Source organism: Sardina pilchardus, chromosome 10 (assembly GCF_963854185.1).
Source record: "Sardina pilchardus chromosome 10, fSarPil1.1, whole genome shotgun sequence".
NCBI classification, from domain to species: Eukaryota; Metazoa; Chordata; class Actinopteri; order Clupeiformes; family Clupeidae; genus Sardina; species Sardina pilchardus.
Genome location: NC_085003.1, coordinates 6771866 through 6792893, shown reverse-complemented (window position 1 = coordinate 6792893; position 21028 = coordinate 6771866). Strand labels below are relative to the sequence as shown.

General features: G+C 45.7%; 1 protein-coding gene across 1 annotated transcript in view; it reads right to left on the bottom strand.

Annotated features, from left to right (window-relative positions):
• Positions 1-3043: 3043 nt before the first annotated feature.
• The window catches only part of celsr1b (cadherin EGF LAG seven-pass G-type receptor 1b), a 46132-nt gene continuing 28147 nt past the window's right edge, over positions 3044-21028 (bottom strand). The window contains exons 10-35 of the mRNA XM_062547891.1: positions 20671-20856; positions 20312-20425; positions 19321-19495; positions 18789-18930; positions 17446-17566; positions 16999-17182; positions 15905-16006; positions 15696-15790; positions 15257-15466; positions 14046-14229; positions 13720-13863; positions 13327-13537; positions 12558-12725; positions 12072-12198; positions 10968-11168; positions 9661-9835; positions 8245-8357; positions 8050-8129; positions 7723-7849; positions 7220-7345; positions 6991-7124; positions 5950-6056; positions 5500-5643; positions 5066-5287; positions 4368-4653; positions 3044-3657 (exon numbers count right to left, since the gene is read on the bottom strand). Of these exons, the coding sequence (XP_062403875.1) occupies positions 3633-3657; positions 4368-4653; positions 5066-5287; positions 5500-5643; positions 5950-6056; positions 6991-7124; positions 7220-7345; positions 7723-7849; positions 8050-8129; positions 8245-8357; positions 9661-9835; positions 10968-11168; positions 12072-12198; positions 12558-12725; positions 13327-13537; positions 13720-13863; positions 14046-14229; positions 15257-15466; positions 15696-15790; positions 15905-16006; positions 16999-17182; positions 17446-17566; positions 18789-18930; positions 19321-19495; positions 20312-20425; positions 20671-20856 (3903 nt within the window). The 3' untranslated portion in view covers positions 3044-3632. The remainder of the gene's footprint in view (positions 3658-4367; positions 4654-5065; positions 5288-5499; positions 5644-5949; positions 6057-6990; positions 7125-7219; positions 7346-7722; positions 7850-8049; positions 8130-8244; positions 8358-9660; positions 9836-10967; positions 11169-12071; positions 12199-12557; positions 12726-13326; positions 13538-13719; positions 13864-14045; positions 14230-15256; positions 15467-15695; positions 15791-15904; positions 16007-16998; positions 17183-17445; positions 17567-18788; positions 18931-19320; positions 19496-20311; positions 20426-20670; positions 20857-21028) is intronic.

The following is a 21028-nucleotide window of genomic DNA, read 5'->3' as shown; positions in this document are numbered from 1 at the left end:
TTAATTTATTTATTTATTTTATTGTAAACTACAATGCATTTCAGACCGTTGTAGATCAGGAAGCATCCAATAAATGGATATTTCAATTTATTTGGTCAACACTGAAACAGTCTACGCATTGGCACAATGTATAACACTGTTTTGCAACATGCAGTGGTCTACGCCTTCTCATCCCCATCCAATAGTGATAGGCAATAAAATATGCTCCTCTTCAGTGGTTTCCCAAAAACAGCTACCAGATCCAGCACTCACTCCAACATTTCCTTCATCCGTCCATTACAGCTTGAGCTCTTTGCCTTTAATATACACTATAACGAAGACCACAGAGCACAAGTAAGTAGGCCAATATTTTTTATCACTGCTGCCTTAACAACTACAGCCATCAGACCATTGTGAGGGGTGTCTATCTGTTAATAGTACTGGGTTGCTGCTCCTGCTTGCTTCTGTGTCTAAAACTTGTAGTAGTAGAAGTCATGGCAGGCAAAATTGATCAACTGATGCCATATTAAGTCACAAACACACAGCCTTGAGAATTCTGTTAGATTCAACTGAATTGTATAGAATCTACCATCAATTGAATTATGTTATTTATCACTTACGGTACTGAGGAAATCTTCTCATCTGGGGGATCCATTTCAGGAAGAACAGTACAGACAGAACTTGAGAAGCAAAGACTACTAAAGCGGCTATTTAAGGAGGAATCAACTAAAACAGAAGCCAGTGCAGTGTCTTTAACCTTTGATACCTAATGATCAATGCCATGAGTTTAGATAATGTTCAGTCAATGGCTTCTTCATTTTGTGTTAAGAATTTTGACCCTTGGCTCTTTGTTACAGATTAAATCTTCCACAAACTGCTGTTTGTGTTCTTGCAGCTTTTTTTGTTAAACATATTCAATTGCTATTTGTTACACTAAAGTTTATTATGCCTCTGTACTAGTAGACATACTGTAGACCAAGCTTTTGGTGTTTAATGTGTTCAGTAAAGGGGGTACCTGTATTTCACACAGTCCATAGTATAGAGTGAATCTGAAATGACATACTTCTATGTAGGAATTGTATGCCTATGGCAATATAAATAGGCCCAATAAACTGTTTTGCTTAAAATAGCCATTGTCAAACCAGGAATTTACATGAAACACTACTTCAAAAGATGAGAAAAATAATCATTGAAGCTGATGTCAGCGATGTGAAGTGTTTTCGCTGACTTAACCTCCATTGTCAAACTGACCACAACTTTCACTTAGCTGATTACAGAGCGCAGAAAGTCCTTGACAAGGCTTTTTATAGAGTCAGTTTAAGGGTTAGGGATATTTAGAGAATCTTCCTCTGGGATAGCTGAGGGGATGTGATGAGATCCATTTTTATAACAGAGTAGGCTACTACACCGGCCTTAACCAATTTCAGCTACAGTATATGAGGTCAGCCATGCAACTTAATGAAAGTAACTCTTCCTTTTTGCTTTCTGTTACGCCAAGTTAGTAAATAAATTATTGTAAACATAATGAAAGAATAAAATACATGCAAGTGAGCAATCTTAAAGAAAAGACGTTTGCAATTTTATTTTACAGTGGTGTTCCTTCCAGTGTCTAAAGACAAAAAAAATAAATACAGTTTTTTATTACATGTAATGTATTTCTCCAGTGTCTGCACATGGTCTGAAATATAAAAAATGTGATCCAGATAACAATATCAACAATGACTTCAGAAAAATGTGATGTCTAAGAATGGATAAAATAGCATTGACCATCTCCTAGGCTGTAGCCCCAGAGGTCTTGCCCTTACCTACTCATCTGAAATTATTTTTCTGACACATAGATGTTCGTGTAAGCTTGTTTATCAGGTGTGAAGAGTGCTGAGAAGCAAAATGGTTTGGCAGTACAGCTGGGGATTGGTTAGCACATTTGATTGGAGATGCGAGACAGATCTCCACCAGCAGAACACATAGCTTTACTAATCTAGGAGGGATTTAAACTCCTTTTTGGGGTGTTTGATCAGAAGAAACCACTTTCAGCGGCAGACTTAATATGACGAAGGCACCGTGGTGTGCTTAATCATTTTTAACACTGTCTCCATGGTAATAATAATCATAATAAATCTTGTCAAGGCTTAACCTAATACATCACTGCATTGATGGATAAAAATGGAGTTGGAATCAGCTTTCAAAAATGTCTCTATTAAGCGGGAACACTGTGGTTTACAGGAAACAGCATTGGTACAGTAATAGATAATGACGTTGGCACTCACAGACATTTCAAAAGGCTTCAGGATTAAGGGTTTAAAAAACTGATAGGGCAGGTGGGAGTTTCTCTGTATTTCTGCCAACAGGTCTGTCTGAAAATAATATCTATTTCAGTCAAACTACACTGTATTGAAAACAGCCTGCAAAAGATCAGAGTACAAATATCTAAACGTGTAACCAAAACACCAACCAAATCTTGGCCAATCGCTAACAGCTGACTCCTACAGTTACCAAGGACTGAATTATCAATAGGCCTACAAGAAACATTGTTTGAGAAGTTTATAATGTACATTTTGACTGTGCTATTTGGTTCTTTTGCTGATGCGATCACTCCATTAACCTTGTAAGAATACATATTCAGTTGCATGTTCACCACATTTATATGCAAATGTCCTGATATTCACATGAAAAAAAAGAATGAAAAAAGTTCTGTACTTCTTTGTGTCACACATATACAACATAAATAAATAAGAATTCAAACATGACCAGTATCCAATGACCGATATTAACACATTAAATACAAATCACTATTTGAGGAGTCCTGCCAAAGAGACATTTGGACTGAATGTGTTGTACATGATTATGTTTAACTGATTGACTAACTTTACCTACCTTACTATAATTCAGCCTTCTCAAGAAGGACTGAGAGAGCAGGGCAAGAGAATAGGCACCACATGTATCATCTGTATTCTAACAAAGAATCTCTTGGACTGTAAAAAAAAGTTCAAAATCAAATGATTTTTAAATGAACAAATAGCACATTCAAACAGAAATGCAATATGCGTTTTAAAAAAAAAACTAATTACAATTTACAAGTGTTTATTCCAACTATAAATCAATTAAAGTACAAAATATCTACAACAAGCAAAATGTATTTCTTTTGAGACTTAACAACAAGGTCAACAAGGTTAACAAGGTCCACACTGTGCTGACCTCATGAACGTAAACTTGCTCGCCTTCACTACTGAAGACTAGATACTGTAAAAGGGACCACTGAATGAAGACCATGCTGTGGGTTCTCTCAGGACGGACCTCCAGAGAGCTCAACAGGCCCATCAAGTCTTTTGATATCCATGGTCATTTCACATTGGGTTGTGCTTGACATGCGATAGGTCTCAACCTCCCAGGTCTATGTGGCGCTCCGTCACCCAAATGGAGTCCTTGTCTTGATCAGTGCCATTTTCTTTGCTGTACATTCTTCCCTTTTCTCTGCAGGCCAGGGTGAGGACCATGGTCGTGCAGACTGCCCTCCACAGGAGTGAAGTGCTGTGTTTGGCCAGGACCACAGGTAGAGTTTTGTCCCCCACAGGCTCCTGTAGAGTCCTGTACCCGCAACCTGATGGGAGACCCTGTGGATCCTTCTTGGAACGACAGAGATCTGTACGGACTCTTCAGATAGAGGTCTCATTGCTTCCACTGCGAGAAAGATAAGACAGTAATAAGACATCAATTCAAACGTCTGAGTGCTACTGAAGTGTAATGGCTTTCCCATTACGCCATGAAAAATAATTGGGACAGAACAAAATACGTTATTAGATATGAGGTAATAGTTGTGGTGATCAAAGATTTGATTTCTCTTTTAGTGTCTCCATATGAAAATGATGATATACTGTAGACCTAATCATTAGCACCCCTAGATGTTACTTCTGGCCTGAGCTGATACAGCAATTAATTGTAATGGATACAAAATAGGTTGAGAAACAGTTAGAGTTGGGTTGCTCTGTTGGTATCGGTGAGCCTTCACCTTTGTAGTACAAGGTTCTAGCTCATCAATCTACGTGTTAAGACCTTATCTTGCCAATCCTGCTTTCTGGAACACACATTTGACCTGGCTCCACAGAGAGTAGTAATAAAAGTGGCCACTAGGTGGGGTGGTAGATAGCTTTATCCACCCTCCCTCAGACTTGCACTCAGACTAATGGGCGTTGGGGTGGATTTTAGATGATATTCCCCACAAAAACATCCAAACGGATATTATTAGTCTGATTTAGTCGGATCAGCAAAAGGCAGATATGATTAGATGCTCATGTAAAAAAACATCTAACCAAATTTGCACCCCTGTACTATGAGACCAGGCCATGATTAGGTCTTGGCAGGATGATTGGCAGGAGAGGCGGGTCACTCACTCTGAATCAGACCCATCTCCGCCATTCACCGGCTCCAGCTCTGTGCCCAGCTCTGTGCCCAGCTCCACGGTGAGGCCGTTGCGAGGGGGCACGGGCGGCCTGGGCGGGGGTTTGATGATGGTGCCGTTGCCCCCCGTGATGGAGCGCACGCCCTCGGTGGAGTCGATGGACGGCGTTTTGGAGGGAGTTGTGGAGGAGTTGTAGTCACTGAGCTTCTCCCTTAGTCTGTTCTTCATGTTCTTGTCTGTTAACGGAGGGGGGTAGGTGATCTTGTTCTTCAGGATACCTGAGGCGCCGGGCAAGCATGAGCACACAGACACACACAAACGCACGCACGCACGCACGCACGCACGCACGCACGCACATAGCACGCACGCACGCACGCAGGAGACAAACAGACAGATACACAGAGCATATGAGAGAGAGCCCATCAAAAGACCATAAACGGTGATACAGTACATTTTGCCCATCACATGCTTTGATTCACACACAAAAGTCAGATTACAGCCTATAATGGAGTGATCCAATAAGTCACATTCCAAATTTGACTGAATTTTTCCATTTGTCCCTTTCTCCACACACAAAGAAACACACACAAAAACGTGGCATCTCTCTCTCTCTCCCTCTTTCTCTCTCTCCCTCTTTCTCTCTCTCCCTCTCTCTCTCTCTCTCTTTCTCTTTCTGTCTCTCTCTCTCACCTTTCCTCTGCTCTGGCTGGCGGTTACTCCTGGGTTGGCTGGCTGGGCTGTGGTTCTCCTGAGGTATCTCTCCATTGTGGTTCAGCTTATACTCCTGATGCAGCTCCACGTTCACCTTGGTCTCCACGCGCAGCTTCTCCCCCCCACTAGTATCCTCCCCCTCACTGGCTGTGGGGGGCTCCACAGGCCAGTAAGGCTTCATCTGATTAGACACTGTATCCACTGAATAACACAACAATCAGTCAGTAATCAGTATGAGAATCACTAACATGCCTTAATGTGTGTATGTGTATACTGCATGTATTTATTATGTGTGTGTGTGGGGGGGGGGTATGTATGAGTGTGTGTGTGTGTGTGTGTGTGTGTGTGTGTGCTGTATATACAGTATATGAGTGTGTGTGTGTGTGTGTGTGCATGAGTGTGCGGCACCATACCTTTGGGGGTGCTGTGCATTGGGGTCCTCTCATTGTTCCACTTGGGCTTGGGGCTCATCTCCTCAGCCTCGCTGTCTGAGGAGTGGGAGGAGGCGTAGGAGCTGCTGTGCTCATCCACAGACAACTCGCTGTCTGAATCAGAGTCTGAAACACACACACACACACACACACACACACACACACACACACACACACACACACACACACACACACACACACACACACACACACACACACACACACACACACACACACACACACACACACACACACACACACACACCACACGTTTCATGTCACACTTAGGAACTTTTAATATGTTATAGTTTCAAAGAAAACTTATTATTTAACATAGAACAACTGATCAGAGCCACTAGAGACTACTAGGCGCCTTGTCTTGTTCTCCTCTTAGTGAACTCCTCTTGAGTGAGGAAAAGTCTCTCTCCTTACCAACACCCTTTTTGCTCTTCCGGTAGAAGTGGGATGAGTCGCCTTCGTCGTGACCTCCTTTGGCCGACGTGCCCTGGGATCCGCCTCGCTTCTGGGCCGAGTCTTCCCTGCGGTCAACACACACAAACGCGCACACATGAGACCCACACACACACACACACACAGAGAGAGACACTCACTCTCTCAGGCTGCGGCTCCCCATTCCACAGCAACGTCGTAAAACACACATTTAAAAACAGCCATAAAACCCGAGTCACATTGCTGGCTCGGCCGTAAACGGAGACGTACCGTACTGTTCACATAATTGAAAGTGAGTGCTGGCCTGACATGACAAATAACTCCATTCTTCATTAGATAAAACGATTTTCCCCCATGAGCAGAGAGCACAGAGGTCATGCAGTGCATGAACCATCACGGGTGTGTGTTGTGTACATGTGCATGCACACACACACTGCTAACAGGGTTAAGGGTCAAGACGTGTCACTGGACCATGCAGAAGAAAGAAAAACACACAAATCTATTGATCAATCATGAGACAAATGTTGGCAGTCAACTCTTGCGGCGTTAACACCTCCATCTTGTATCTCTCTCTCTCTATACATATATATATACATATCACTGCTATAATTTCCTGTGATGCATACTGTATCACTCATCTCCAATTGTGCTGTTTCAGATACTAACCAAAAGTACAGATGTTCTCTGAACATTGTTACAGACAACAGTGGTCCAATGAGAAAAGTCAACGGACTAAAGAGCTTTTTGGATACTGTAAACACATAAAGCCACAACAGCTGGCCCAGCAGCTGCCTATCAACGTCCATTTAGTCCAGTCAGATGGGTTTAACCACATTATGAGAGCACAGGCAGTGTGAATGTCTCGATGGTGCTTCATTTAGGTTGAAAAGAAAGAACCTTACACAAGCTAAGATACAGATCAAAAGAGAGAGCGAGGGAGTGTTTGAAAGAGAGTGGGAGAGAGAGCGGTAATTAAGACAGATCAAGATGTTTTTGACAGCACCCATGAGTGAGCGTGCATACCTGAGTGTGAAGGCGAGGTAACTGCTGCTGTGACTCTTGGACCTGAATTTGCTCTCCAAAGACACAGTGGACTCTCCGATAGGGGTCCTGTACAGGGCCCCATCTTCTATGTACGTGTTACCATTCAGAGAGCGCTAGAGAGAGCGAGGAGGAGAGAGACCATCAGGGAATAAGGCAATAAGGGAATAACAATAATAAGGGAATGTTTAGCAGTAGGAGTGGGCCTTACAGTCAGAAGGGTGGCCCTGGTTGTGCTCGACTCCTCCACCTGGAGTTTCTTCCCAGTGAAGACGTCCTTTAAGTTCTTGCGCACGTCCCTGTTGAATACGCAGTGGAAGAGGAAGATGCAGATACCCTGAAACAGAGAGAGAGAGAGAGAGAGAGAGAGAGAGAGAGCATGAGATATTACTCTTAGAACCTCAAAAGGTATCTTTTATTCAAATATTAGCAATTAGAAATATGTCTGAATACATATGATGGATGAAAGTACGATGAAAGTAAGAAAATCCTCTGTGTATTCTGGACTGACAAAGTTTAATTTACCTATTACATGAAACACAACTCAGAACACAACTAAGCCAAAAAAAGTGTTTGGATAAGATCTATTTATACTGCCCCTAACACACACTTTAGAGTATTAAACTGTAGATCCACTACTGTTCCTTCCAGAGTGGTGCTCTCTAATGGTAAACTCATGTCGGGCCTGATGACAGAGGGCCTCTCCTCACTCACCTGCAGACAGCTAAGGATGCCAAAGAGGTAGTGGAAAGTCAGCACGTCGCTGTTGACGGCCATGAGGCCCAGCAGCCAGGTGGCGCTCATGAGCAGCAGCAGCAGGAAGGCCACACGCAGTGCACAACTACAGGAAAAGTAATAGAGAGGAAGAAAGATCCAGTTCAACCTATGAGTTCACCTAACTTCCAAATAATATCAAGCCATACTACAGAGATATAATGAAGCCACTTGAGGCAGACTCAGATAACATCAGATTTGTAGTGGCCATTCGTCAGTAAAAGAGCAGCGTTATGTGTGTCGATGACTCATTGTCATGATACTTACACTGCTCCAGACTTCTCAAAGGTGCGCTGATTCCGCCTACAAGACGCTTTGGCAGCCAGCACAAATATTACTATGTTGATCTGCATGGAGAAGGGGGGGGGGATGTTAGCAAATATATCCACACGGCAAGAGAGAATTACTGGACAAGCTCATGAAAGATGAGAGAGGGAGAACAATGAATGTAAACACACTGACCAGTACCACTACAGCTATAGGTCCGGTGATGCTCCAGATGAGAGTGTCATGGACAGACAGCCAGCAGAAGTCTGGATTCCCATAGCCTTGGGGGTCCAGGCCCACTGCCAAACCTGAGAAACAACACACACATACAAACACCCACGCCAAGACACACACAGGGTACCACCAATGATTACATGTCAACAGCCCTACAAAGAACTCTCTACTGTTGACACAAAAGCAAAACATTTAAAGCTAAACATTTACAGTTGAACAGACGAAAGGGGTTGAATTGTCTTCACACACCCTCCTGAACTGTGTGGGAAACCCCATTGCAATGCTATTTCACAAAGGATCAGGACTTAGGAACAAACTTCCATATGCATAAACACAGACCTTACACTTCTTTCATCTAATGTCAAATGCCAATCTAATACTGACAGAAATAATCCAGTTGAATGTGCAGTTGTGACTACATAAGACAATTATTCAAAAGTATTCAAAGGTCATGAAAACCACACATGAAACTTGAAACAACTTCATTCTGATCGAGCGCTTGCCAGTCAGATAATATTTTTCCGGGAAGGAAAGAGCGTTTATCACTCACCATCAATCACACATTATGGCTGTGCTCAGAATACTGCAGCTATTAACTCAGTCGCTATTCCTTATATAGAAACATTTGTGTCCTGTTGTTTGTGTTTTGGAATGAATGAAAGTGTTATGTTTGGAAATAGCGCAATGATCGAACAGCGAGATGACTTGTGTTGGTAACATGCCATTTTGTCAAAACAGATGTTGCCGATAAAATGCAACTGAATGGAGCACAAAACGGTATTTGAGATTAACTACGGACATGCCAGATCATTTGATGATCATATCATGCTGCTGTGCATGGGTTTTATGTCAACAAAGCTGTAATAGATTACCATCAAGACCTATTTATAGGAGAACACAGATGTATTGGCTTTGACAGGTGATAGGCTTTAGCCAGCTTACTGTACAACCAACAGGGCACAAGATGCTTGGCATGCCTGTCGAGCCATGCTAGTAGTAAGCAGATGATGTGTGGGAAGATGCCCAATATTGCATCATGCTGCAGATGAGAAAATTCCTGCACACTACAATGCATTGCGCGGTGTGTCAGTATCTCACAATAAATGAGTGACACATAAGAAAAAGAAATTGCATCGGAAAAAGTTTGTGTGAGTGAAGGAGAGAGAGAGAGTGTGTGTGTGTGTGTGTGTGTGTGTGTGTGTGTGTGTGTGTGTGTGTGTGTGTGTGTGTGTGTGTGTGTGTGTGTGTGTGTGTGTGTGAGAGAGAGAGAGAGAGAGAGAGAGAGAGAGAGAGAGAGAGAGAGAGAGAGAGAGAGAGAGAGAGAAAGAGAGAGGGGGAGTGGAGAGGGGAGACACAGCATTGAGGTGAGTGTCCCACCTGTAATGATGGCGGGGATGCCCCAGCCAATGGCATAGTAGAAGCGCATGTGTCCCTGGTTGATGTTGCGCATCTCGGTCAGCATGCGGTAGATGTGCAGGCCCTCCACAAACATCCAGGCAAACGTGCACATGTAGGAGTAGTGGAGAAGGATGGCCACCACCGTGCACACAAACTACACACAGACAGACAGAGAGGAGCCGTTAGAAAGGATGAACACCGTCCTGGTGAAGCCAATTCACATATGACTCAACCATGTGCTATGTTGACCGAAAACACATTCAAAGCTCTCCTTCAGGGGGGGCTTGATCATCCATTGTTGTCTTTTGAATTTTGGGGAAATTTAACCTGTCAGGTAGACAATCCTACAAACAAAACACAGACAAACACAAAGCCACTCAGTTTGTTTGTGCTAACTGCACTGGATCCAGAGCTACAGAGGAGAGCCCACCTAGGAAATCCTGCGCATGGAGCTCACTTATTTAGATCAGATGGAGGTTAATCTCCTGTCACGGCTTCTGTATGGGGTGCTTAGGGCACACAATGCTAACGTTACAGGGCTGTCGTCTGGCAGCAAATCCCATCTCTCCTCTCACTGCAACAGACACACAGGTGTAGGCACCGAGACCCAAAACCCACCGCCGTGCCACCCGAGCTATGGGCGGTGCCGCGTCAGTCAAACTGAGTGTTGCAACAGGAGTTCTCCAACCCTTCCCCATCGTTAAACTCACACCACAGCACAGCTTTTTTTTGTGCGAGCAACAACTCCAACTGTCTGGGGGGGAGAGTGACAGGATGTATGTCTCCGTTATTGGCAGCGGGAGAGTTCAGGTCTCACATTACCGCGTCCCATAACTCCTCACCCCTGGCGATCCCTCACGCGGCTTGACAGCTGCAGTTCCCAGACTCGGCCGGGGAGGAGGGATATCCAGGTGTCATGACTGATGGGAACTTATGTGGCCTGCAGGGCTATTGTGCGATACAGTATCATTAACACATCACAGAGGACGTGTTGCTCTGAGACGTTTCCCGGTACGTTTTTTTTTTTTTTTTTTTTTTTACTTTTCTTCAAGAGATGAAACTTGGCAGCTAGTTGAAAGAGAGAGACAGAGGTAGTCAGAAAGAGAGAGAGAGAGAGAGAAACAGAGGGCAAGATAGAGAAGAAGAGAGAGAGAGAGGAAGATGGCGGCCACCAGGTTCTCCAGGAAGAAGAGAGAGAGAGAGAAAGTGAGAGAAAGAGAGACAGAAAGAGAGAGAGAGAAAGAGACGCAGAGAGAGTAATCTTGCCCCCCCCACGCTTGTCTTACCGGACTGTCGGTCTGGTTGATGCCCATGAGGAAGATGAGCTCGGAGAGGAAGATGGCGGCCACCAGGTTCTTGTGGATGCTGTGCAGGTTGGAGCGCAGCCGGCGCAGGATGGCCAGCAGGAGGAAGGTGATGAGGAGCGCCACCAGCGAGGCCGACACCGTGGTGTAGGTGACCACCTTCAGGGGCAGCACATCCCCATGCTGAGACACCACAGGACAGAATGGCACAGAGATAAGGGTTAGAACCCTAACAACGAGGAGCACAACATTTTTATCTTTAGATTAAATTATCAATTGTATTCACTGCGTATTCACTGTAATTGTATTCACTGCGTGCTGTGTGAGTTCACTAATTCACGAATTGGGATAAATGCAGAGACTGAATTTCCCTCACAGGATCAAAAAAGCATAAATACTTATACTTATATACAAGACATGAAGATAAGCACTTGGTATATCTACAGTAGTGCTCTACAATAAATAGATTTAAGATGAAGGGAAATAGCAAAAACATCAGATGTTGAATAAAAGGATTGGGCATAAAGCGTGGCGTAAAGTTTTTTACGATCTAGAACCAATCTGAATGTACTGCATAGCTGTACATGGTGTGACCGCTGCATGGTGTTGCCATCTGCTACGCAAAGAAAATAAAGCACATTGCCCAGGTTCTCTCCATACCCTAGCCCTACAACTCCTTGTGAACTGCTACACTTCCGATTATAAGTCATCTCCATCCCCTATTCATTTAACTCTTTGTAAACATCAAGTCTTATGCTGTATGTTCTTCCCTTGGTAACTCAATCAGAACTGTGCTAGCGCTAGTGTTCTTCCCTTGGTTACTCAATCAGAACTGTGCTAGCGCTAGTGTTCTTCCCTTGGTAACTCAATCAGAACTGTGCTAGCGCTAGTGTTCTTCCCTTGGTTACTCAATCAGAACTGTGCTAGCGCTAGTGTTCTTCCCTTGGTTACTCAATCAGAACTGTGCTAGCGCTAGCGGCAGTCGTAATGAACTACATACAGAACGGAGCAGAGGAAGAGGAAGAGGAAGAGCAGGGTGAGATTAGCCTGAGTTGACTCCATCACAGTAAGCACAGTGTGCATCACCTCTCTTTTGGAGATGTCCATGAGCACAGCAAAGCTGCTCATGTGGTTGCACTGGCAGCTGATGTGGCTGCTGTTCCTGAAGACCATCTCACAGCCTTTAGAGGACCAGGCTCCTGCACCCGAGGCCCTGCAACACAGAATGCCATACCAATCCAAAACAGACATGAATAAATGATAATTTTAAGGAAATAGTCCATGATTATAGGAGGCAAACCTGCATATTGCCATATCTATTGTCCAAGACACATCTAGTCACTGCTTTTGTATGTAACTATACTGTATGTAGCAAGTGTCTGTAGTAAATCTCTCTCTCTTTATCACCCAAGGGGGGACCACACATGTATTTTACTCTATCGATAATCTAGAATTTAGTTTTTTCAGAATTTCGAATTCATTAAACTTAGTAAGCCTATCCCTGATCACCTGCTCTATTGGTCACAGTTGACATTACGAGATGCACGACAGACGCATGATAGGAGCACCTACCCGATGCTGTGGTTCCAGTACACACACTGGGGCTTGGTCCTCTCCTCCGACACCAGCAGCCGATGGTGCACGGTGACCGGCCGCTCCAGAGTGGCCACCAGGGGCTCCCCATCCCTGTGCAGGGCCATGCTCACAATGGGGGTGTTGATGACCGGCCGGTTGGGCAGCCTGTGTGTGGACAGAGGCACAATGCATAACTCCTTTCTCTCCTTCTTTCTTTCTCTCTCTCTCTCTCTCTCTCTCTCTCTCTCTCTCTGACACTGGCCTTCAGCCAGACAATAACCTGTGGTATGACATAATTTACCAAAGTATGTGTGCTGCAGCTGACAGCTGCTCAGGGCTCCGACTGGCTGCTTAGGAGCGGCACATGTAAATGTTTTGACATGACTGTGGCATAATGGGATTCTTTTCGGACATCACTCTTGGAGTGTTTATACGTCATGTGGACCGCCTGGCAGGGTATGGGTTACACTTGGTTGGTGGCATAATCTGGTCCCACACTAGGCTCACACGCAACTGAACTTTTTTTTCCGGCATGAATCTGCAAAGTAAGTAGGCAATAAAGACTGAACCCATAATGAAAACAATGTCTAAGATATTATGAAGGGAGATGACTCAATGTTTGGCAAAGCCTATGGAGTTTCTTAATGATGTGCTGTAGATGATCAGGCTCCAGGACACAGGATATACATTCAGTGCCACGTGTTATTTTTATCTTCAGTTGTGTGGGTATTTGGGGAGTATGATGTGAGGGTGCGCGGCGCCGTACCTCAAACTCCGGCGATCGGTGTCGTAGCTCTCCGGCAAGAGCTGGCCGAGCGATTTGTGGACGATCACCACGGCAACAAGTGGAGGGTCCTCCATCTCGGTGTGGCGTCTTTTTTTCGCCGATGGCACAATCGCATCGGGAGACTCTGTTTGGGCTGTGTGCTCCATCTTGTCCTGACCGGGGCTGGTCTCTAGAGGAGGCTCTTCAGTGACTAAAAGCATGGATCACAGCAACACAGAGCAAAAGAGTAAAGACCTATGACAGTCCATCACCTGAGCAGCGTACATGGCAGATTTTAGCTTGTGGAAGAGTACAGGGAGAGGACATGGTCTGAGCAGTACACATTAGCTTGTGGGAGAGTCCAGGGAGTCCAGGGAGGGTCCAGTGTGTTACCTTTGAGCTCGGCTGGTCTGGGGGACAGGTCTGGGAAGAGGACAGAGGACTCCAGCTCTCTAGAGTAGGCCTCGTGAATCTCATGGAAACGAGGCATCTTCCTCACGTCTGAGCCAGAGGCATCCACATAGTCCACAGACACAACTACACCCACAGAGGAGAGCAAAGCCACAAGATGTTCTTTCACTTACAAATATCATTTAGCACGTGTTGTCTAAGGATAAGCATGGAGGGGAAAAATTAAACCTTTATGCCACTGTCCACACGTCAGCAAAAACACTACTGTTGCTAGATGATATGCAGAAAACTAGCCCTTCATGACTTACTCATGTTTTCAGTCACCACAGTGAAGGGCTTCAGGTAGGTCTTCTTCATGTTCAGGGCCATGGTGTTGGCGTACTCCTCGTAGCCGCGCAGCAGAAGAGCGGAGCCCCCCTCAAAGTGTTGGATCTGATCCCAAAGCTCTTTGTTAACCGGGTCAAGAATGGCGCTGCCAGCTTTGAAGACATTCTGGGAAAGTGATTAAATTAATTAAGTAATAGTCATGATTCTCATTCTCCAATTTGGCCATACTGTATATGGTTGTCTGGCTTGGCATTCTTCCTAAACTACCACATTTGGGCTCTTCATTCACAACTGAAGTAGAGAAAACCATGAGGAAGGCAAAATGACAGATCATCATTCACAACATTTTCTGGTTCCCTTCAATACTTTAAACCTCTACTTGACCAAGATCTGTGGTGAAAGCTTTGGTCATGACCCATGTGGCTTTGTGCTCAAGGGCTCCTTGTGAACAGGCTTATCAGATGGTCCGTGATACTTACACCTAATATCCTTTCCAACTCTGAACTTCTTTTCACAGAGATGTGGGAGCAAATCACTTACTGGTGCTCCCCAACCAGTTAAGTCAGGATTTGGCTATTGGGCTATTAGCATCTTTGAGCTAACTAGGTATTTAGAAAGTTTAATTGTAATCCAAAACAATGCGGGTCAGTCAGGCGTTAGAGTCATAGGGGTCTATTTTGACAATATTGACTTAGTTAGCATTGTAGAACTCTGTGAAGCCAATCAAATGCCTCTTTAGAAATCCCTCATTCCATCCCAGAGAAGGAAAGGATTTGAAAGGGTTCAGTTTATGGGATCTGAAAGGTAACGCTTGATTTGGCTACCTCAGCTGACATCATTAAAGTCACCGAGCACCATTTGAATGCAATACACATTTGATTCAATTTAGTGAACTGCAGCCAGTGGTCCTCTTGGTGTATGTTTCTATGGTTATGGTTATGGCTATTGTTATTTAGTAGACTCCTTTGTCCAATGCATCTATTCTATTGTCTATTTCTCAAAAAAAAACCTCTCAAAGTTTTGTTCATCATCCTAACAATGTAAATGGGAAACAACCAATCAACACGAGGACCACTGAAGGTGAGGGCGTAATTCAAATTCAAATATCAACAGCCCTTCATCAAAATCACAAACAGCACCTTTAAGCATTTAAAGGCGAGCTGAGGGCAGGGCTTTGCGGAGCGGTGTGTACCTCGTTGAAGAGCGTGTCGTGTGTGGCGGTCAGCTCAAAGCCCTGCTGTTGGCTCTCCCTCTGCAGCACCAGGGCCAGGAGCTGGTAGGCCATCTTCACGTCGTTGCCGTAGAGGTGCGGGGTGTGGTCGGTGGCGGAGCGCAGCTGGTCAGCGAGGCTCCTGGACCTCTCAGCGTCCAGCATGGACACGTTCCCCCGCAGCTCCTCGTTCTGCTTGGGAACAGATTCTACATCAGGAGAGCTGGCCAGGACTTCATTAGTGTGTACTAATTCAGTAGTGTTGTTACATTGTACTTTGAGGCATTCTGCAGTCAGGGTGAATTTAAGGAACTGCTTTCCTACTACTCCCACGTCTCTGCCTAAGTACAGTATGTGAGTGAGACCATGAGAAACAAAACCTAAACTGAGAGCCAGACGTGAAACAGTCAGAGATAGTGACCTCTTTCTTGAGCCGGACGAATGACGTAGAGGTGCAGTTGAAGAGCTGTGGCGGCAGCCATCCCTTCTCATCGCTGCAGTGCCGGATAGCCGTCCCTATGGCAACCACAAAGCCAACAAATTAAAGTATTAACCGTAATCTGCAGATTTATGAACAACAATCGACAAAGCCCCTTTGGCATGTGCATCTTTGGAGACTTTTTAACCAACCTGTGGATCCTTTGGGGCAATTTATGGCGACGGGGCGGCCGAACGCCGTCTTGGGCCACCAGATGCCTGCGTCGAAGGCCTTGGGGCACCCGTCGTAAACCACTGGGGGTGCAAGAGAAACGTTGGGGAGAGTTCACAGTCAGTTCAGCATCGCTAATGAGCCTAACAGTTTGGACTCTCGGTGATTCGACCCTATTACGAGGCAACAAAAAAGGCCCTCAGTTATGCTAGTGGTAATCCTTCCCAGTCCTTACACAACAGCACACTTGTAACATGAAAGCCTCTAGCGCACAATTATCTAAAGCCGCAGTGAGGAGAGCACGGCCTGCATGTTGTGTCATGCTGAGCGCCCGGGAGTAATATGGAGCAGAGGTCTTCGAAAAAACACGCCTGCGTTTTGAGGGAACACAAGAGCAGCTATGGTGTGCGCCTCAGGATTACTAACCAACAGGAATGTACAGGGCAACTGTTTGTAATCATTTCTGTGACCTTTCTGGTGATATCTCATTAACATGCTGCTGGGTAACAACACATTAAGGATTAATTATAGCAACCAGAAGCAACAAAGAGATGTTCCCCATGTGGCTGAGCAACAAGAAACCACCCCTTGCTGGCTGAGCAAGAAGAAACACTATCTGTTAATCAAAACCAACCAAGCAACCAACCAAACCAACAAAAAAACATTTTAGATTATTTTTAAATCATTTAAAATCATGTATCAAACATCTAGAGTATGATTCATGACTATAATTGCAAATCTAATTGTAGTTCTGTCACACAGGAAAATATAACTGGCCAGTTTTTTAATAATTTCTGTTTAATCAGTACCAGCTTCTCTTTGAGTCCTATTCCATCTCACATTAGATGGGCCACGTTTAGTACTGGTTTAGGCCTGTACAGCAGTTATCACATTAAAGGGTGACTGGCTTTATAATGTTGTGAAGAAATCCAGAAATGCGGTGCCTTTATTTGACATAAGGCAAAATGTACAGTTAAAAAAAATAAAATTGAGATGTGAGATTGACGTGAGCTGAATATGAGACATGATGACATTTTGAGCAAACCATGTCCTCAGTGCCTAGGAACACACGTACCCACGCATCCGTTGGGGGTCACCTCGGCGAAGGGGTTGTCACAGCGGTTGCACTGGCGGCCCACCACGCCCGTCTTGCAGGCGCACTGCCCCGTGAGCGGCTCACAGGTGCGCGTGTGCGCTCCCAGAGGGAAGCAGTCGCAGGGGAAACAGGTGTCGCTGCCCGGCTGCCGATAATAGTTATCCTGCAGGAGATGAGGCAGGTCAGCAGAGCGGCTTCACAACATGTCATGTAGTGTTACTGTAAGTAATGGGGGACACTATGGCGCAACTGGCTACAGTGCCCGTACCACATACAGACCCAAGTGCCCACTGCCCACAGGGACCCGGATTCAAGTCCTACCCGGGTCATTTCCCAATTCCACCCCATGTCCATCTCCCAATAGCGTCTGGTCAGTCTCGTCACTGTGTTGTGGTGATGAGGCCAGAGGGGCTCTGCTGGACGTACCTTACAGCGGCACTCCCCGGTGGTTTTGTTGCAGTCTCGGTTGAATCCTTTGCTGCCGTCACACTTGCATGGGCCGCACACGGGGTAACCCCACCAGCCACGGGCACACGGCTGCTCTGCTCTGTTTGGGATGTTCAGCACACACACACACACACACACACACACACACACACACACGCACACAAGCATGCACGCGCACACACACACACACACACACACACACACACACACACACACACACACACACACACACACACACACACACACACACACACACACACACACACACACACACGCACACACACGCACACACACGCACACACACGCACACATTAAGTTCCATGCTCCGTCGCACAGACATACAAATGCACAAATGCATTAGCTTACACAATTCCATCCTTCCATTGATCCATAAATCTTCATACAATCCTACAACTGTGGAGATTCTTCAGTCATTTAAGCCAAAAAAAGTTATTTTGTGTGAGCAGTCCGTCTGGCAGACATGAACTCTATGCTCCGTCGGAGAAAGAGAGAGAAAACGAGCACAGCGCAACTGAAACTCAAAAGTGCTCATAAATCCTTACACGGCGAAGCTGAGGTCAGTGTTGGACTGGAATCACACAATGGGGGTGTTACTCTGCCGAGATGTGCATTTTAACACAAGCCTTGCCAACTCACGCCGCGCAGTAACTGTCCGCGGGAACTCCGACCGGAGTGCTCTCTCCCACTCAGCGCCGAGTTAACATTCCTCCACAAATCAAAAGCAGCCTGACGGTAAAAGTACAGTTGATGGCCATGTGGAGATCATCAGAAAACTCCTCAAGTATGCCGAGTTCGATCCAAGAGATCCAGCCGCTATATTATTAGCTTACATCAAAGCTACACAAATACTATAGAACTCGCTTAAGTGCAGGAGGTTAATTGGTGTGAAAAATGAAAACAACTGTAATATTTTCAGGGCCAGCCGTGGTGCTCCAGTTTCATGGATGTAGGCCCCATGACTCCCTGGTGCATTGAGGTTAGACCCAGGGCATTGAGAGGAAGGTCTGGGGATCCATCCCTCGAAACCACAACAAATACCAGCAGGCGGATGTCTGTAAGACATCAATCTCTCACTCTTCCCACCGCATGACCTAACCCTACAACCACGTCACAGGCACAGGTAGAGCCGTGTGCTATGGCTCCACTCCTCTCCTAGTTTTCCCTCTTGCAGGATGGCTCTTTTCTCTCTCTGGTGGGGACTTGGCAGACGCAGGGGGGGGGCTCCTGGCCTGACTCCAGCGGTCGGAGAGCAGCTGGCTGACCACTGGAGAGAGGAGGAGAGGAGAGCGAGAGGCTCTTACTTGTTCTGGCAGTACTGGCCATAGGAGTCCAGGCCGCACTCGCAGCTGTAGCCACGGGGGTTGCCGGGCCGGCGCACGCAGGAGGACGAGTGCTCACAGGGGTTCAGCAGGCACGCGTCCACACAGTCCCGCCCGAAGTAGCCTGGACGGGAGGGGAGGGAGGGGCAGAGAGCGCCAGTCAGGAACATTCCGGCATGTGAGTGAAACTAAGCAGGGAAGTGAGTGGGCAGAGCTCCCATGCCAGTCTGGCTCACAGATCTATATTCATCTCTGTGTGGATGTTTTCAAACTCTCTAAGAATGCCTAAGAGTCCCATATCTGTGCTAGTATACGAACCTAAACTATAAAAAATATATAAACTATATATATATACATATATTTTTATATAAACTATATAAAATATAATAATACAATAATAGTAATTATGATCAATACAGACTGCAGACTACAAACCCATAATGTTATGTTTCAGACATGTTGACCCCTTATGTGGGGTGTTTAGGGTGAGGAGGCTGAGGTGTGTTGAGGTTACCTGGTTGGCAGACGCAGGAGTGGGCACCCCAGGTGTCCGTGCAGCGGCTGTGCAGTGGGCAGACGGATGCCAGGCAGGCGTTGGGCACCTCGCAGCCCTCCTCCACGCGCAGCCTCAGGGCCTGGCGCATGTTGATGTTGGCCGTGTTGGTGGCGGTCTCTCCCATTCTCACGCCCTGGGACAAATATAGAGCACGCGGTCAAGGGGAGGGAGGAGGTGACCGCTCACTATCTCGCTACTCGCCCAGTTACACATCAACTAAGGGTTAATGAAGTGACCGGTGGATGTGCTGCACTATAAAAACACAGGGAGGTAAAATCAATTATGTTCATTTGATGATCTTCGTCCAAAGCCAAGCGCATGGAGAGACAAAAACTACACACTGGGTGGGAATATCGTGTGGAAGTTGCCAAAGCTAACAGTGAGAACACTGGGAATCGCACAGTCAGCAAGAAACAGTGAAACAGCAGCAGAGGAAACATCTGACATGAGAAGCAACCTCCAGACAGGACAGAAACTTTGCATACGCAATACGCATGTAGTGTATGCATATGAAAATGAAAGAGTGCACACACCGCAAATTTATGACCAACGCCACTGCTGATGTATTTATGATGCTAATGATGTGTTTGAGTGTTCAGAGTAAGTAAACACTTCCAACGCCCAATCTGCCCTAGACTTGATCTCACGGCATCTCCTCTCATCTCTGAACACATCTGTTCGCGCTAACATATACTTAATCTGCACTGCGATCTACCCATCCCTTTTATTCCCCTTCCCTCCGTATGATTATTTTTATTTTGGAGTCTTCTCCTTTCAGCAGCTATGTGGCAGTGATGGCTGTCTGTTTTTTAGTGCTTTCATCTTTTGTATCTTGTGTTTGTCTGCCATGATTCTGTCAAATTGTAGTCAGATGTACAGTCTTTCGGGTTTCAAAAACACTGTGCAATTAGCTAAGTTTGTTAGTGTCAACATTCTGTATGGGACAGACCTGTATGCAGCCGTGGAACCCGTTCTGCACGGAACCGTCTTTCTTGAGGACGCCTCCTACGTACAGACTCTTCAGCCGCAGGCCTGGCAGCTCGTTCCCAATCTCCACGGTCCTCTGGTGAGAAACAGATCACTTTTGGTACAGGCACAAACAGTAATGCTATCTACCCTAAGATAATATCAGTCTGTGTATGGAGTCAGAGGCAGCTTTATATAATTCAACAATATTTACAGAATGGTGATTGTGTATCAAACTGAACAGTATTATCCAAAGCTGAAACTTCTACGTCATCATATGACAAATTGTAAAAATATATCACAGATGTAGAGAGGTGTGCTTTTCTATTTTGAGGAGAGTACCTGAAACATGCCGTAGTCTAGAGACACCAGAGCCATGTATTTGATGTCCTTCCCATCTTTGATGCTCTTCAGCTCCATGAGGAGGTGATGCCACTCCCCGTCGTTCACCCGGACCTTGGACAGGTCCAGCAGGGCCACCCGCGTCACCCCCAGGAAGACCTGGAAGCGGACGTGCCTGTTGCTGATCTGAGGATGAGGAGAGGAGGGAGAGAAGGAGGGAGAGAAGGAGGGAGATAAAGCATGAGAATGGTATGTGCAACAGGAGAGCTCCTATCTGTGTAACTGTATCACCACTGATCCCGAGGCAAATCACAAGTGCTGAGGGACTAAATAAGGCTTGATGAAAGGCCCCGGGGAG